The sequence below is a fragment of the Littorina saxatilis genome, linkage group LG5 (assembly GCF_037325665.1).
Source record: "Littorina saxatilis isolate snail1 linkage group LG5, US_GU_Lsax_2.0, whole genome shotgun sequence".
In the NCBI taxonomy this organism is placed as follows: domain Eukaryota; kingdom Metazoa; phylum Mollusca; class Gastropoda; order Littorinimorpha; family Littorinidae; genus Littorina; species Littorina saxatilis.
Genome location: NC_090249.1, coordinates 56,268,590 through 56,286,339, shown reverse-complemented (window position 1 = coordinate 56,286,339; position 17,750 = coordinate 56,268,590). Strand labels below are relative to the sequence as shown.

Genomic DNA, 17,750 nt, shown 5'->3' with positions numbered 1-17,750 from the left:
CACACACACACACACAGAATTCAAAATAAGTTTCAAACACTTCTTTTATTTACATATTCATCTTGTTTTTCCAGCCCTTTCTGGCATGCACAAAGTCAAGTACAGACCCAAAGACAGACACACTCTTACTGTCTCTCACTATCAAAAGCATAGTCACCAACATAAATACAGACCGTTCTCTATCTCACATCATCAATCCTTGAACCATCAACCCGTACCTGAATTTAACAAGTCGGTCTCAATGTTGCATACACAGAAATCAACACCTCTGAAAAGGCATAGGACAGGGATATTTAAGCTACCTTCTTGCCTTGAATCAACACCTCTGAAAAGGCATAGGACGGGGATATTTAAGCTACCTTCTTGCCTTGAATCAACACCTCTGAAAAGGCATAGGACGGGGATATTTAAGCTACCTTCTTGCCTTGAATCAACACCTCTGAAAAGGCATAGGACGGGGATATTTAAGCTACCTTCTTGCCTTGAATTAACACCTCTGAAAAGGCATAGGACGGGGATATTTAAGCTACCTTCTTGCCTTGAATTAACACCTCTGAAAAGGCATAGGACGGGGATATTTAAGCTACCTTCTTGCCTTGAATTAACACCTCTGAAAAGGCATAGGACAGAGATATTTAAGCTACATACCTTCTTGCCTTGAATCTACACCTCTGAAAAGGCATAGGACAGGGATATTTAAGCTACCTTCTTGCCTTGAATTAACACCTCTGAAAAGGCATAGGACGGGGATATTTAAGCTACCTTCTTGCCTTGAATTAACACCTCTGAAAAGGCATAGGACGGGGATATTTAAGCTACCTTCTTGCCTTGAATTAACAATCACTCCTCAAATGGTTCTATCTGTTAATCACATTTACAAGACTTGCTTTCTGTCACACACACACATTCAAAACTTTTCTCTAAAAACACACGCTGTCTCACACACACACACACCTACACCCACACACACCACACACCAGGCATGGGAATTGGAAAAAGTAAAAAAGGCTGAAAATGTGTAAGTATTATCAAAGTCGACGGCGCGATGCACCTAGCCTCACTAGGGGAGTCCGGGGGCATGCTTCCCCGGAAAAATTGTTCTCCAAAGAACCCAAATTGTGTAATTTGGTGTCATCTGAGCTCCAAGTTTGCCATTAAATTCAGTTTTCAGAACCAATTTTGCCTCCCCCCATTTATTTTTTTGGCAGACACTTTTGTTTTTTCGGCGGAACAAAAAACAAATATCGGCGGAAATTTGCCTTTCGGCGGACAATTCCCATGCCTGCACACACAGAATTCAAAATGAGTTTCAAGCCCTTGCTTTATGTTACACACACAGAATTCAAAATGAGTTTCAAGCCCTTGCTTTATGTTACACACACATTCAAAATGAGTTTCAAGCCCTTGCTTTATGTTACACACACATTCAAAATGAGTTTCAAGCCCTTGCTTTATGTTACACACACAGAATTCAAAATGAGTTTCAAGCCCTTGCTTTATGTTACACACACATTCAAAATGAGTTTCAAGCCCTTGCTTTATGTTACACACACATTCAAAATGAGTTTCAAGCCCTTGCTTTATGTTACACACACACAATTCAAAATTAGTTTCAAGCCCTTGCTTTATGTTACACACACATTCAAAATTAGTTTCAAGCCCTTGCTTTATGTTACACACACATTCAAAATTAGTTTCAAGCCCTTGCTTTATGTTACACACACATTCAAAACGTTTCTCTAAAAACACACGCTCAGTCACATTTTCCTCCACAATCATAAACCACTTGAGCTCTTTCCATGTAGAATCTGTTCCTCGATCATCTCAGTCAATATCTTGGTCTTTCTCCTGACTTTGGCAGCATTTTCTCGACTGCGGTAGTTGTAAGCAAAAATGTCTGGCTCTCGTTGGCAGATATCATTATAGGCGTGGCAGATACGGTCCATCTCGCCAATAGACAGCATGAAACAGCGAGATTCGGGGTCAACACCTGAAGCCTCAAACATTTCCTCCAGAAGGTCCAATCGGTGCACAGGGAACAGGGTTCTGAGAAATAGAAGAAAAAAAGTCCTTTTGAGGCTCTGTAGGCCTGCAGATCGGTGTGCTAAACTACAGTGGTACCTGCCATGATTTCCGGACCAGCCAGAAGTAACCCTACATTGCAGGTGGCCTTTGATGACAGGTGTATGTTGGTTAAGGCAAAGGGCAAACAAAACGTGTCCTTTCATGGGAGGTGTCCTCTGATTGGACATCGCAAGTACCACTGAATGTAAAGGTTGTGTCCAAAATAAAAAGTAGAAAAATGACCGAACCGCAAACAGGAGACATGTAAACAAACAAAAGCCTGAAATACTGAAGTCCTTAGTGTCCCTGATACCCTCTCCCAATTCAGTCTCTTCCAATCATGGTCCCCGCCCCAGCAAAGCAAAATAAACATAAACACTAATACTTCAAGAACTAATTTATCCAGGAGTGCATATCCGAAGTGACACCCTTCTGGATGAACATGCACCCTTGCTCATCATTCAGAGACGAATTCAGTATTATTACTGTTACAGAGTGTAAGGATATCACTGCAATATGTGGGAAGGGAAGTAATCCACTAAACTACAAGTCTACCAGCACAACAAGTTCTATCTTTAAACAAATTCTGTACTCATGTGTTAATGAAGACGATACAAATCACAATGTATAAATCAAACACACACACACACAGACACACACACACACACACACACACACACATACTGTGTGACACACAGTGACAAACACAGTGACGCAGGATACCACTTTACCTGGGAACTAATCAAATAAATAATGATACTGAATGATAATAAAAATTATAATGATTTGTATCGTCTCCGTTTTACCACATGAGTACAGAATTGTTGCGTCTTTATATATGACACATGCACTTACTCCACCCCACGACGGCAATATTTCTGCCTGTAATGGAAGACGTGACGAGCCACCTTCTCCACCAGGGGAAAGGGAAGCTGAATCAGAGGCGTCACTCGCGGCACCAGGTGCACCACTCCCACGTCAACCTCAGGGGCAGGTACAAACGCTCGCCCTGAAAGTTCACATTTAACATATCTGATAAACAAAGGGAAGTTCGCGCTCTAAATGCATACAACATGACGATTTTGTAATAGAGTAAGCGAGCGTTATGCGGAAACAGTCTCCTGGCACCTTAGAGAATAACAAGCATTGAAATGAACAAGGGACTTCCATCCTCTTAAGATTTTCATCCTTTTTCAGATTCTTGCATTTTTAACAAACTAAAAACCAAGGCACAACTGAAAGGATGTATAACTTCTACCCTTGGTGGCAGCGTAAAAGCTCATGTTTCAGTCTTCATACTATTTGCATCAGGCTCACGCACATTGCAGTTACACAGACGTTCGAAGGTAAACTGCTATCCTGCATCCCTGTGTGTGTCACTGTGTGTCACACAGTGTTTGTGTGATTGTGTGTGTGTCACTGTGTCAGTGATTGCACTAGATATCTTTCAAACCGGTATGACATCATGAGCTGACCACAATGCTCTCACGAAAATCGGTCAACCTGCCAATGCAACCAGTCAAAGGCAAACAATGACTAAATCCCTGTTTATCAATGCCATTCACACGCAGACGTTTTCTGTGGAATAAATAATTCGGGTTGAGGTTGTCAGAGAATAGGATGCCTAGGTATGGGTTGGAAGGGACAGTTTTGAGGATGGTGTTGTTGAGGGAGTACATGAAGGTGGAGGGTGGTTTGTGGGAGATGCTCATGACAGAGCACTTGGTGGCGTTGAAGCGCATTCCCCATTTCTCTGCCCAGCCTTCTGGACACTTCAGGTCCTCTTGTAGGGTGTGGTGGTCGTTGAAGGTGTCCATCTTTCTGTAAACGAGACAGTCGTCGGCGAACAGCCTAACCTGGGATCTAACTGCCTGCGGGAGGTCGTTGATGTGGCTGAGAAAGAGGAGTGGGCCTAACAAGGTGCCTTGTGGGACGCCTGAGTCGACGGTAGTGGGCTGGGACGTACTGCCTTCAACGACGACTTGCATGCCGCGTTCCGTGAGGAAGCAGTGAAGCCATGCGTGGAGGGGGCCTGTGATGCCATAGTTGGCCAACTTGAGGAGGAGCCTGTCGTGGTTGACGGTGTCAAATGCTTTGGAAAAGTCTAGTATGACCATGTCAATTTGTTTGCCTTGATCAAAAGATTGCAGTAGGTCGCTGGTGGTGGTTAGTAGTTGGGTTTCGGTGAAGTAGCCAGATCGAAAGCCGTGGTTCAGGTTTGTAAGGATTTTGTGGGCTTGGAAATGGGACATAATGTGGCGGAAGATGATGTGTTCAAGGAGTTTGCAGGGGACAGAGGTAAGGGAGATTGGGCGATAGTTGGCGGGCTCGTGGCGGTCCCCTTTCTTAAAGGCACATGACACGTTGGCTGACAACCAGTCCTTGGGTAGGCGTCCACTGTCGACAGAGGTCTGGAAGATCAGTGCAAGCGCTGGGCCGACGCTGTCGGCGAGGGTCTTGAGGACGGTGTTCGGGATGCAGTCTGGCCCGGACGCCTTGTTGACTTTCAGTTGTCGTAGCAGCTTGGTGACTCCGAGGACTGTGATGGTAATGGGTGGGATGTCAGGGGCGGTGGATTGAAGGTGGGGAAGGGGTTGGGAGGAAGCCTTGGTGAAGACAGGTTTGAACTGGTTAAGGAGGATGTCCGCTTTTGACTGGCTATCACTGTGAAGTTGGCCTTTGGTTTTGAGGGGGGCTACTCCGACATTGTCCTGTTTCCTGGCCTTGATGAACCGCCAGAATGGCTTGGTGTCGTTCCTATCTAGCCCTTTTTGGATGGTGCCGTTGATGTCTGTGTTCTTTCAATACATGGTGTCACCTCCACATCAACATGCAAGAATTTTAAGTGATGTATGTTGTTTACAGCTGAAGCATAAGCATATGGCGTGGTGGTAAGACGTCGGCCTCCTAATCGGAAGGTAGTGTGTTCAAATCCCGGTCGCTGCCGCCTGGTGGGTTAAAAGTGGCGATTTTTCCGATCTCCCATGTCAACTTATGTGCAGACCTGCTAGTGACTTAACCCCCTTCGTGTGTACACGCAAGCACAAGACCAAGTGCGCACGGAAAAGGTCCTGTAATCCATGTCAGAGTTCGGTGGGTTAAAGAAACACGAAAATACCCAGCATGCTTCCCCCGAAATATAGAGTGCTGTCCCTCCTGCGCCGAGCGGCTGCATTTCAGGGCTCTCTCATATTTCGTATTGTGCGCCTTGAGTCGCCTTGTGGTGAGATATACATGTGCACAATATAAATTCTCGTATCTATTTATTTTATTTATATCATACGCAAACAAATGTGATGAACTTTGTTTGCAAGGCTACAGAATACTAAGCTTCCAAACTTAAAACCCAATCTCAATCAAATCAGTGGTTTTCTTTGTTTAGCACTTTGCTACATCCATACTAGTAAAAACAGGACTTCAGATCAATGAAAAGTAACATTTAATTAAAGCAATTAAGAAGCAACTGATCAAAGAATCAATCAACCAAGAAAAAGTTTGATTAAAACTCACCTGGTATGACAAACTTGAGCTTGACATCACACAGATACTGACACATGACAGACAACCGACAGCGCTGATCAGTCAAAATCCTCGCCACCATTCTTTCCGCCACCTCTTTCTGAAAGGTCAAAGTCAGTTTTGTGCGGCCATACTTCCAGGGCCCAGACTGCGAAGACATGGCGGCTAGCCACCGAATGAGAAGCGGGGTGGAGACGCTGAACGGCAGGTTGCCGATGATGTGAATGTTTGGTGGTGTTTTGTCCCAGGGTTTTGCCAGTTCCTCAGGAATGATTTGTCCCATGTTGAAATGTAAAACGTCTCCTTGGTACACGCTGAGTCGGCCCTGGGCTGCCTCTGCCAGCAGCTGCACACAAGTTTTAATTCAATATTTTGTTCAGATTTGTGTTGAATTTGTTGGATTTAAAGATTCTTTTTTTATTTTCATCTCTTCTCTTCAGGTTATATATTTAGATGTTCAAATGTATTATTTTGTGGCCTGTATGGTTCAAACATGATTGAATGTGCATATTGATAACACAACAAAAACACCTGTTTCACTTTCTTAAGCATGTTTGTCCTTTTTTGTATACATCTGATGGATAGTTTATACAGTCTTTGTTTGGGCACAACAATAAGCTAGTACTGCCCATGTGCGTGCATACTTAAACAATGTTGTTCCCAGGCCTCGGTCAGTCTTTGGTTATTGAAGCATACTTATTTTGATCTGACGCACTGGTCTGACCCCTGGTCGGTCGACTGTCCGATAGATTTGACATGTAGGTCTTCTGACCATCAATTTTTCTACCAAGCAGACAAAGCCAGGACATTTGGACCTATACACATTTTCACTCCAGGTCTAACTGACCTTTTGTCCTCTGAAGCTTGGAACAGCACTGCTTTAACTAGCAAATGAGAATAACAAATAACAAGTCAATAGATGATGTTCAGAAATAACTCCGCCGGGTTTGTATGGGTTGTGGAAGAGTTTTTGTCAGAGAAAATGCAAGGGAGTTCACTCTCCTACAACCCATACAAGCCAACAGAGTTAATTTGGAAATTCTTCTACAGTGGAACCCCCCTTTTAAGACTTCCAAAAATATTAGATCAAATAACCAAAGGGAAGTAAGCGCTCTAAATGCATACGACATGCGTAATGGGAGTAAGCGAGAGTTCTACGGAAACAATCTCCTGGCACCTGAGAGAACAAGAAGAGCAAACGCTCGATCGAGTCACTTTCGCAGTTCTGAATATTATATGAGGCATCAGATGGACAGGAAGAAATTGCTATTCACAACACAATGAGTCACGTTCACATAAAATTTGAGCCCGGTCACTTTTATAGTTTCCGAGAAAAGCCCAACGTTAAGTTGTGTGTTGCCGAACAGAAAAGGCTAGTTATCTCCCTTGTTTTTCTGATAACGTTCGTAAAAGGCTACAGATGTAAATACTTTGATGTAAAGAATAATCCTACAAAGTTTCAATCACATCCGATGAACTTTGTCAAAGATATAAAATGTCTAATTTTTCCTTTGACGCTGACCTGTGACCTTGAAAAAGGTCAAAGGTCAACGAAACCATCGTTAAAGTGTAGAGGTCATTGGAGGTCACGACTAAACAAAATATGAGCCCGATCGCTTTGATAGTTTCCGAGAAAAGTCCAACGTTAAGGTGGTGTCTACGGACGGCCGGCCGGACAGACTAACACTGACCGATTACATAGAGTCACTTTTTCTCAAGTGACTCAATAATAAGCATTGAAATGAACAAATGACTTCCAAAAATATGATATAATCAGGTCTTAAAATGAAGGGAATCTTAAAATGGGGGTAAATGTATCGGTGCTATGAACAGAAAATCTGAAAAATCAAGGTCTTGAAAAGGGGAAGTCTTAAATGAGCGCTTCTGGGGTGATAACGCCAGACAACTCCTGTGATCTTGCCGCCAGTTACCAGCCGAAAGAAAGAGGGGGCATAACCTCACCAGCACCGTCCATTGACAATGCTCTCACCTGTAAGCTGGGCATGAAGCGTCGATCTTTCTCTATCACCGCCACGTGGTTGGCACCAGTGTTCAGCAAAGACCTGGTTATCCCCCCTGGTCCAGGGCCCACCTCACAAACAAAGCCTCCTTCCAGCTTTCCCGCCATTTTCACAATCTTCCGAGTGATGTTCATGTCCAGCAGAAAGTTCTGGGACAGCTGCTTTCTGGCACTTAACTGGTACATCCTGATTAAGTCCTGAATGGTGGGGAGTGGAGGCAAACGTCTTGTAGCCATGACTACAATGTGGCAATGTCGTTGTTTCTGCACAGTTCTTGTACTGTAGTTTATACTTTGTGTCTATGTTATGTCTGAAGCGGCACTCTGTTTAATGAAGCAGAAGAAGTTATCACGCACAGTTCTTGTACTGACTAGTTTATACTTTGTGTCTATGTTATAGATATGCTAGTCTGAAGTGGCACTCTGTTCAATGAAGCAGAAGAAGTTATCACGCACAGTTCTTGCACTGTAGTTTATACTTTGTGTCTATGTTATAGACATGCTAGTCTGAAGTGGCACTCTGTTCAATGAAGAAGAAGAAGTTAGCACTTCACTGTCTTCAGAGATGTTCAGGAAAAAAGATTTAACATTACACCATGGTTACAAACACAGCTACAGCTACACTAAAAGGTCGACAGTAAATACTTACAGCAGGTGCTGATGTATTTTATTTCAACAAAACTTGCAGATCTATCTTTCAGTTGCTCAACAGTAGTACCCACTATTACCAGCAGTAGCTGTTTACTCCATTTCAAAATAAACTTCAGTTTCTGTCTCTTAATTCTGCTGAAGCACTTTCAACTGAATTTATCTCTTTGGCATTATAAATTCCCCGATTCATCAACTTCATGATAGCAGAAATACACTTACTGCCCTGCTGAACACCTGCACAAAGATTAAAATACTATTAAACACATTTTAATAAATTTAAGCTTCGGGTTCAATAAAAAAATCATGTAATAATATATATCAACAAAATATCTGTTCGCAACATTGAACAAGAGACAAATTGATCTCCTTCCAACATAAACATGTGCACCAACTTGTAAGTCGATGTTGCCATACAAACATTTGACTATAATTATTCTGTGAGCGTAAAATTGTTAAACTGGAACAAGTACAGGTTCCAAAAGTCCATGCATCTGCATCTTCTGATACATCAAACTAATTATTCAGATAATGCTCTCTCTCTCTCTCTCTCTCTCTCTCTCTCTCTCTCTCTCTCTCTCTCTCTAAGTGTGTGTGTACCAATGAAGTCTGTCTGAAATAATAATAATAATAATAATAATAATGGACATTTATTAATCGCCGTTTCTCACAAGAGCTCACGGCGATTTACATATTAATTTCTGCCGTGTGAGATGGAATTTTTTACACAATATATCACGCATTCACATCGGCGAGCATTCACCTTTCACGGCCTTTATTCCAAGTCACACGGGTATTTGGTGGACATTTTTAGCTATGCCTTTTCAATTTTGCCAGGAAAGACCCTTTTGTCAATCGTGGGATCTTTAACGTGCACACCCCAATGTAGTGTACACGAAGGGACCTCGGTTTTTCGTCTCATCCGAAAGACTAGCACTTGAACCCACCACCTAGGTTAGGAAAGGGGGGGAGAAAATTGCGGCCTGACCCAGGCCTGAACACGCAACCTCTCGATTCCGAGCGCAAGTGCGTTACCACTCGGCCACCCAGTCCCCATGCTTGCAGTCAGGTAAAAAAGACAAAAATGTTTGAGTCTAAGAAAAGAAGAGTGGTCTGACAGTACGGACACACACACACACACACACACACACACACAAACACACAACACACACACACACACACACACACACACACACACACACACACTCACACTCACACATACACACACGTACGATAACAACACTGACCCACGTTGAGGTCGCACACCCATGAGCGTGCAGATTATGTCCAAGGGACTGCACTCGTGCTGCTCACGGAACGAGGGTTTGCCAAAACTAGGATTTTAATATCAAAACAAAACAGATGAATGCCTTTCATCTATAAATAAACGTTTGGATCTACATTTTAGACTGCATTGGAACACTTTGAAGATTCTTTTATTGCCATTTTCACTGATTTTGAATACTTTATTTGATCATTAATATTTAGGATCGATCACGTGACCTAAGATGGCGTTTGTTAGTCCGCCAATTTTGAAACCATAAAATGTGATTGCCACTTTTAGCCTGAATTATTGACGATTTTAATCTTTGATCACAGTTTTAGGCCCATATTTTTACATACGGACCATGGCACAGGGCCGATTTAACTGGTTTGACGTGATTTTAACCACAGTTTCACTTTTAACTTTGCTTCTGGATGTGGGAACAGGTGAGTGGGACAATTACAATAAGATGCTCTTTGTTTACGTAGAACTAGAACTGTTGTAGTATTGTTGTAGTATGATGTTTACTTGCACGCGGCTTCGTTTAACAGAAGTTCTGCTAATGGACAATTATAACGTAAAATATCATGTGTGAAGTATGTTTGATTAAAAAGAGTAAATAATACTCAGCTTCTCAAGATAGACACTATATGTCAATAGTTTAGTTTAAAACAAAATAACAATTAAAATGTACTCACCAGTACGAGAAACACTTGACGAACAATAAAAACAGACCGGTTTCGACAAATAGTCTTCGTCAGTTACACTTAAAACAAGGCGAGGCAACAGAAAGAAAAAGGAAAAGAAGAAATCAGTTTTAAACTTTAAAACAAAGTTGTGTTTTAAGTGTAACTGACGAAGACTATTTGTCGAAACCGGTCTGTTTTTATTGTTCGTCAAGTGTTTCTCGTACTGGTGAGTACATTTTAATTGTTATTTTGTTCTGGTTATTCTCACCTGCAGTCTCTTGTTCCTATTTTAGTTTAGTTTAGACCGGCACGGTTGGCCTAGTGGTAAGGCGTCCGCCCCGTAATTGGGAGGTCGTGGGTTCGAACCCCGGCCGGGTCATACCTAAGACTTTAAAATTGGCAATCTAGTGGCTGCTCCGCCTGGCGTCTGGCATTATGGGGTTAGTGCTAGGACTGGTTGGTCCGGTGTCAGAATAAATTGTGACTGGGTGAGACATGAAGCCTGTGCTGCGACTTCTGTCTTGTGTGTGGCGCACGTTATATGTCAAAGCAGCACCGCCCTGATATGGCCCCTCGTGGTCGGCTGGGCGTTAAGCAAACAAACAAACAAACAAAAGTTTAGTTTAGTTAAGTTTGTGGGGACATATCATGTAGGTCGTAAGGCCCATAATCATCCCATCAATATTGTTCAACATTTTTGTTTTCGTTTGGTCTGCATTTACTTGTTCAGGATATTTAATTCATCATTTTCATGTTCAATTTACTCGTCAAAATCAAATTTCAGGACAGCAGGACTTGAGTTTTGACACTAGTCTGCTTTGCATCTGGCATGTGCACACAGACAGTAACCACTATGACTATGAGTGATCAGACTCAATGTATCTCGTCAGTCTAGGATAAGATCACTAGGAATATGAGAGTGGGACTGGCGAGCCCAACTGTATCTGAACCGAGTGAACGCCAGTTATTTGGATGCAGCAAGTGCAACGTACCTTATCAGATCAAAAGGCAGGGGTGGGACTTTTCCGCGGATTTCCGCGGACACAACTTAGGAATTTCACTGGGGTAATTTTAATCTATTTTTCCGCGTCCCATTTCATCACACACAGTATCTATAACTTCTTGACTGAATGATATGGAGAGAAGTGAAGATGGAACAGAACACAAGAGGCTTGAGAGTTAAATTTTGCTGACTGAAAACTCCTGATAACTAATAGTCATTTTGAGCTTCAATGCATTGGGGCGTCACTTGGATCATACTATTGCCAGTATTGGATTATGGATACAATGGTTCATTACGTTAGTATGCACCATTACAATGTTACCATTGTTGTGTGAAAGTGTGTATTTTGTTTAGTTGGGTGTTGTTTTTTTGTTTTTTCTTGGAGCGAGAAGAATGTCTTTTTTACCTGATCCCAACGAGTTGAATTTTAGTCTCAGAATGCACAGATTTTAATGTACCATTTAATAAAATTTGGGGGAGCATGCCCTCGAACACCCCTAGAAAAAAAGGGATTTCCTCGTTTTTCATCACAAGAGAGTCCCACCCCTGAAAGGGCTAAGGCGACTGCATTTCACTCACTTGCAGCGTCTGCCACTAGTGCTGCCAGGTACATCATCTTTCTCAGTTTCTGAGACTGATAGTGATACATATGTGAACAGTGGCTTGTCACTGACAAAGACATGTCCCCTACTGAAGAGCTCCAAAGAGTGTGTGGTTCAGTTTAACTTTGTTTGCTCCTTTTTCGTTTCATTTTTCTTAACTTTATACAGTGTGTATTATTAATTATGGAGTAAATAAGTTAATAACTAAATTGTGTGTGTGAGAAAACAAGAAATAATGTTGATAAATTGTACATACAGTTTGCAAAAACAAATGTGCGAAAGTTTACAATTTAGGAATAGGGTTTGCATCAGTTTGGAACTCACTATCTCACAAAACTAAAACGGCTACTAACCTCAACAGATTCAAGAACCAACTGGACACAGAAATATTTATGAAATCAAGTTTGTATGAGTACGATGAGTGACCATTGCCACACAAGTTACAAATTATGCATGCAATACAGACCAATGTATCTATACGTTGTTGAACTAATGATGGGAAGTATAAAGGCCGCGAGGCCTGTCTCACTCAATGAGTGGCCCTATACCTATACCTAAATTACTTTTCTTTCTCAATTTGTAAATTGGGCTTCAAGGCTCAACTGAACTTGGAGGGGTACACGACTTAAGGACTGGACGACAAAAGATTGATGCGACACTTGGTAAAACCACATAAGGCCACACCCAAAAAATAGTCTGTTTACGGTATCCCGACCGACCCTATTTTTTCGCGCGACCCTAGACTTTTTTTGGCATTTGGGAAAAAATTTAAAATAAATAAATAAAAAATCTTTGTTTTTTGGCAAAATAACTTAAAAATGTGGTTTGGGGGGGGGGGGGGGTTTAAAAAAAATCCCGACCTGCCGACCCTATTTTTTATGCCTATGTTACCGTAAACAGACTGTTTTTATTTTTGGCCTAACAATACTAAAAAGAGAAATTACAGAAACTTTGTCTGGTATTGGTCTTACAAATATTTTGTTAATCATAATGACATTACACAAAATGATATAAAACATATTAAAGTAATACTGATGGTAATAATCTTTACTCTCATACAAACTACAATGTCTGGAATATTAATGACCGTGTGTAGTGATTTCTTATCTCCACAGACATCACAGTGACAGTGCAGTTGTACCTGGTGGGGGACGTGATATGGGGCAGTCTGATGCTGGCGTTCACCGCCGTACCCCTGGTGCTGATGAACGCCTTCAGCCTCAAGTGGCATTCAACCGACAAATCTCTCACCTGTCCCACAGTTCTGCTGCACGTCTTCCTCTTGGCCCCCATTCAAAGGTAGGGGTTGATAACTTGATTTGGTTTTTGTGTGTGTCTGTGTTGGTCAGAGTGTGATTCTGTGAATAATCAGCGCATCGTGAAAGAATCAAAGTTAAAAAAAAATCTGGAGGCTTTCCCCTGCTGAAAGCAGTTCTGTGTATTTATTTGTTTGCCGTCCCATTTAATACAGTGTTTTCATAACTCATTTGTTTAGTTTTCATTTCATTTTTGACTCACATGCGTAGCAAAAGTGAGTCTATGTACTCACCCGAGTCGTCCGTCCGGACGTCCGGAAAACTTTAACGTTGGATATTTCTTGGACACTATTCAGTCTATCAGTACCAAATTTGGCAAGATGGTGTATGATGACAAGGCCCCAAAAAACATACATAGCATCTTGACCTTGCTTCAAGGTCAAGGTCGCAGGGGCCATAAATGTTGCCTAAAAAACAGCTATTTTTCACATTTTCTCTGAAGTTTTTGAGATTCAATACCTCACCTATATATGATATATAGGGCAAAGTAAGCCCCATCTTTTGATACCAGTTTAGTTTACCTTGCTTCAAGGTCAAGGTCACAGGAGCTCTTCAAAGTTGGATTGTATACATATTTTGAAGTGACCTTGACCCTGAACTATGGAAGATAACTGTTTCAAACTTAAAAATTATGTGGGGCACATGTTATGCTTTCATCATGAGACACATTTGGTCACATATGATCAAGGTCAAGGTCACTTTGACCCTTATGAAATGTGACCAAAATAAGGTAGTGAACCACTAAAAGTGACCATATCTCATGATAGAAAGAGCCAATAAGCACCATTGTACTTCCTATGTCTTGAATTAACAGCTTTGTGTTGCATGACCTTGGATGACCTTGACCTTGGGTCAAGGTCACATGTATTTTGGTAGGAAAAATGTGTAAAGCATGTGAGTCGTATGGGCTTTGCCCTTCTTGTTATTCTGGGCGTTAAGCAAACAAACAAATTTCATTTTTGACTCACATGCGAAGCAAAAGTGAGTCTATGTACTCACCCGAGTCGTCCGTCCGTCCGTCCGTCCGGACGTCCGTCCGTCCGGAAAACTTTAACGTTGGATATTTCTTGGACACTATTCAGTCTATCAGTACCAAATTTGGCAAGATGGTGTATGATGACAAGGCCCCAAAAAACATACATAGCATCTTGACCTTGCTTCAAGGTCAAGGTCGCAGGGGCCATAAATGTTGCCTAAAAAACAGCTATTTTTCATATTTTTCCCATTTTCTCTGAAGTTTTTGAGATTCAATACCTCACCTATATATGATATATAGGGCAAAGTAAGACCCATCTTTTGATACCAGTTTGGTTTACCTTGCTTCAAGGTCAAGGTCACAGGAGCTCTTCAAAGTTGGATTGTATACATATTTTGAAGTGACCTTGACCCTGAACTATGGAAGATAACTGTTTCAAACTTAAAAATTATGTGGGGCACATGTTATGCTTTCATCATGAGACACATTCGGTCACATATGATCAAGGTCAAGGTCACTTTGACCCTTATGAAATGTGACCAAAATAAGGTAGTGAACCACTAAAAGTGACCATATCTCATGGTAGAAAGAGCCAATAAGCACCATTGTACTTCCTATGTCTTGAATTAACAGCTTTGTGTTGCATGACCTTGGATGACCTTGACCTTGGGTCAAGGTCACATGTATTTTGGTAGGAAAAATGTGTAAAGCATGTGAGTCGTATGGGCTTTGCCCTTCTTGTTATTATAATTTATAAAGAAAAAGAACAATTTCTGTCTGCTTTCACTTTCAATTTGAGTGCAGCGGTTCTTTTAAATTAAGCCCTTTTGCTTTTACTAGTATGTTAATATTTTTTGATGAAACTTACAGAAGTTTTGTTTAAATCCCTCTGGAATTTGTTTTTAAAGACTTTGTCTCCGTGGTTGCTTCCTGTGTTCCCAAGTTTGATGTCAATTGTCATTCTCAGTCGATGTTTTTCCTAGACTCAGAGGACAATAGGTCTGTTGGACCCTGAATCAAAATGAAAATATGTAAGTCCAACTCCAACCGTCATTTCTACAAACAAACAAACAAACTTTTTTTTTTTAAGTTCTACAAGAAGACCTCCTACTAGTACTAGTACTACAGTACTACATGATAATACAATGGGTGTCCCGGTTGACCGGCCAAGGATTCTCAATGTCTGCAGAGACAATAAAATTTAACAAAATATGCATCAGTGACTCAAGAGCAAAGAGTCAGAACAACACTGATTTTTATGAGACATGGTAAAAACTGTTGCAGATGATATATTATGCCATTGCATTGATTGGTCAGTAAGTAACCTCTGAACGCTCTGTTGTAGGTACCTGCGTGTACTGTGGCTGGGGTTCAAGTCTTGCCTCACCGGACACCCACGTTTCACGGATGCTGCACTGCGAGGTCAAAATGATGCTAGCATACTGCGTCTGTTTGAGACGTTTCTGGAATCAGCCCCACAGCTGGTCCTGCAGCTCTACATCATACTGAAACATCCCCATGATTTCAGTTGGCTCCAAGGTCTGAATAATGTTGAAACTCTTTGAGACTTGTTCATGAGGAAGAATACATAGCTATATAACTACTATTTTTTTAATAAACTATCGGCAGTGTCATTGTCACTATTGATTTCTTTTAAATTTCATAAAATTAAAAGTTGCAATGCATTGTAAGGAATTCATCGTGGCAGTGGTTAAGATAATTATTCTGACCCAGATTTTTTCAACCGTAAGTGTAAAGTAAGAAATGTATGGCTTTGTGTCTAATTTACTCAGTCTAATGACAGCCATTTTAGTTCTAAGTATGACCCAAAAGTCAGAGAGCAGTTTTTAAGTCTACAGAGAAGTTTAGATCAACGACTTGTATATTTTGCACAAGAAACAGACAAAGGGGATTCAGTTTTGGTACTGGTAGATACATGTGCAGTGGTTCCCTTGTCCAACAGCTTTTTATTTGTATTTATTTTTTATATATATTTATATATATAAAGACAAGTTTACAAATATACATTGGCACGTATATACAATAAACATACATTTAACATACATTTATATGGGTGAAGGTTTGCGAACAGGTAAGAAGGAGAGAGAGAGAGATGGTGGTGGTCTGAGTAATTGTTATTGAGTACAGGTTCAATTAAAACAAAACGGGCTTGTGGACATAGAAGGCCTTTAAACTGGACACGTATAATAGGAGACAAAAAAACAGGATCAATCAAAAATGATCCTTGTTCTTGTTCCAACAGCTCTTAATTTTCCTATGCAGGACTTTCAGCGGGCAGTTCCCTCGTTTCCCTGGCCTGGGCCCTGACGGCCTACTGCGACACCTCTCGCCTCACCTATCAGAACGGATACCAGCGTCGGTTTCTGGCGCTCACTGTACACTGCTTCTGGCACCTCTTCATGACCACTTCCAGGATTGCTGCCCTTGTGGTCTTCGCTTCTATCTTCAAAGCCTGGATTTGCCTGTTTGCTGGTAAGAGGTTTTGATTTCAGCTACAGTTTATTAAGATTATTATATTTAAGATTGATTTAAGGCGCTTATGTTGTGTATTGTTGATATTATTAAGATTATTATATTTAAGATTGTAAGGCGCTTAGAACTATTTTAGGATTTGCGCCCTATAAATACCCTTGTTATCATATTGCAGTAAGGTCATATATTGTACTACGTTGCAAGCCCCTGGAGCAATTTTTTGATTAGTGCTTTTGTGAACAAGAAACAATTAACAAGTGGCTCTTTCCCATCTCCCCCCTTTCCCCGTCGCGATATAACCTTGAACGGTTGAAAACGACGTTAAACACCAAATAAAGGAAAAATTATTATTACAGTTTACTTGTTGAAGTTAGGAAGTGCTGGAAAATGAGTACAGTGGAACGCCCTGGTTTCAGATTCCCAAATTTTTTAAGACCTTGTTTTCTCAGCCTTTCTGTTTAGGCAACAAAAAAAATAGTCTGTTTACGGTAACATAGACCAAAAAAATAGGGTCGGTAGGTCAGGATTTTTTATTTTTTTTTTTTTTGTCCCAAAAAAATCTTCTTTTTTTTTTTTTTTTTTTTTCCAAATGCCAAAAAAAAGTCTAGGGTTACCGTAAACAGACTATTTTTTTTTTTTTTGCCTTATAAACCTGTAAAATGACCCCCCTTTTAATACCACATTTTTGGAGCTCTTAAAAGCGGGGTGCCACTGTACCGATCTTTTCCAAAGTACTCTTTCACAATTTGCTTGTCTCTGTTTTGACGTAATGTTTCAAGTGCTTGACGCCATTTCTTTCTCGTCAGGGATTCATTGGCTGATCATGACGATCTGGATCTGGGTGAAAGGCACAGACTTTGGCAAGGGGAGAGTGGAGCAGTGCTTGTTTCGCATGGTGTCAGGCTTCATCTACATCTTCGTATACCTCAACGTTCACGATGGACCCACACGAAGCCGGATGACTTTCTACTACTGTCTGGTGTTCCTGGAAAATGCTGTGCTCTTTGCTGTCTGGGTCATCTTCGGTGTGCCAGCCTTGGACATGAAGATCGGTGTTGCTTCCGTTGTCTTTGGGGGTTTTGTCCTGGGTAGGTTTTTTGCTTCATCCTGAGTGTTTATAACCATCTTTTGTTTGTGCTCAGGTGATAAAGATAAT

The 17,750-nt window shown here is 41.2% G+C and overlaps 2 protein-coding genes across 4 annotated transcripts; one reads left to right on the top strand and one right to left on the bottom strand.

The window, feature by feature from the left end:
- Positions 1–26: 26 nt before the first annotated feature.
- LOC138967497 (dimethyladenosine transferase 1, mitochondrial-like) lies at positions 27–9,549 on the bottom strand. 3 transcript variants are annotated; one of them, XR_011455980.1, is made up of 6 exons: positions 9,499–9,549; positions 7,574–8,488; positions 5,575–5,929; positions 2,920–3,073; positions 784–2,046; positions 27–266 (listed from the first exon to the last, which is right to left on the bottom strand). XR_011455980.1 is itself a non-coding variant. In XM_070340060.1 (6 exons), exons 3-6 carry the CDS (start codon positions 7,838–7,840, stop codon positions 1,776–1,778), a joined length of 1,047 nt encoding a protein of 348 aa, XP_070196161.1. In that variant the 5' UTR covers positions 7,841–7,927; positions 8,474–8,488; positions 9,499–9,514; the 3' UTR covers positions 27–1,775. The 3 variants fall into 3 exon arrangements, 2 of the variants coding, with proteins under 2 accessions (XP_070196161.1, XP_070196160.1); XM_070340060.1 differs by having other exon boundaries at positions 27–2,046; positions 7,574–7,927; positions 8,474–8,488; positions 9,499–9,514; XM_070340059.1 differs by having other exon boundaries at positions 27–2,046.
- A 5,889-nt stretch (positions 9,550–15,438) lies between these two features.
- LOC138967815 (XK-related protein 6-like) lies at positions 15,439–17,717 on the top strand (the record flags this gene model as incomplete). The annotated part of the gene is made up of 3 exons (XM_070340473.1): positions 15,439–15,640; positions 16,385–16,594; positions 17,269–17,717. Coding segments are annotated over 3 exons (849 nt in total), but the record flags the coding sequence as incomplete, so codon positions are not given.
- Between the last annotated feature and the right edge of the window lie 33 nt (positions 17,718–17,750).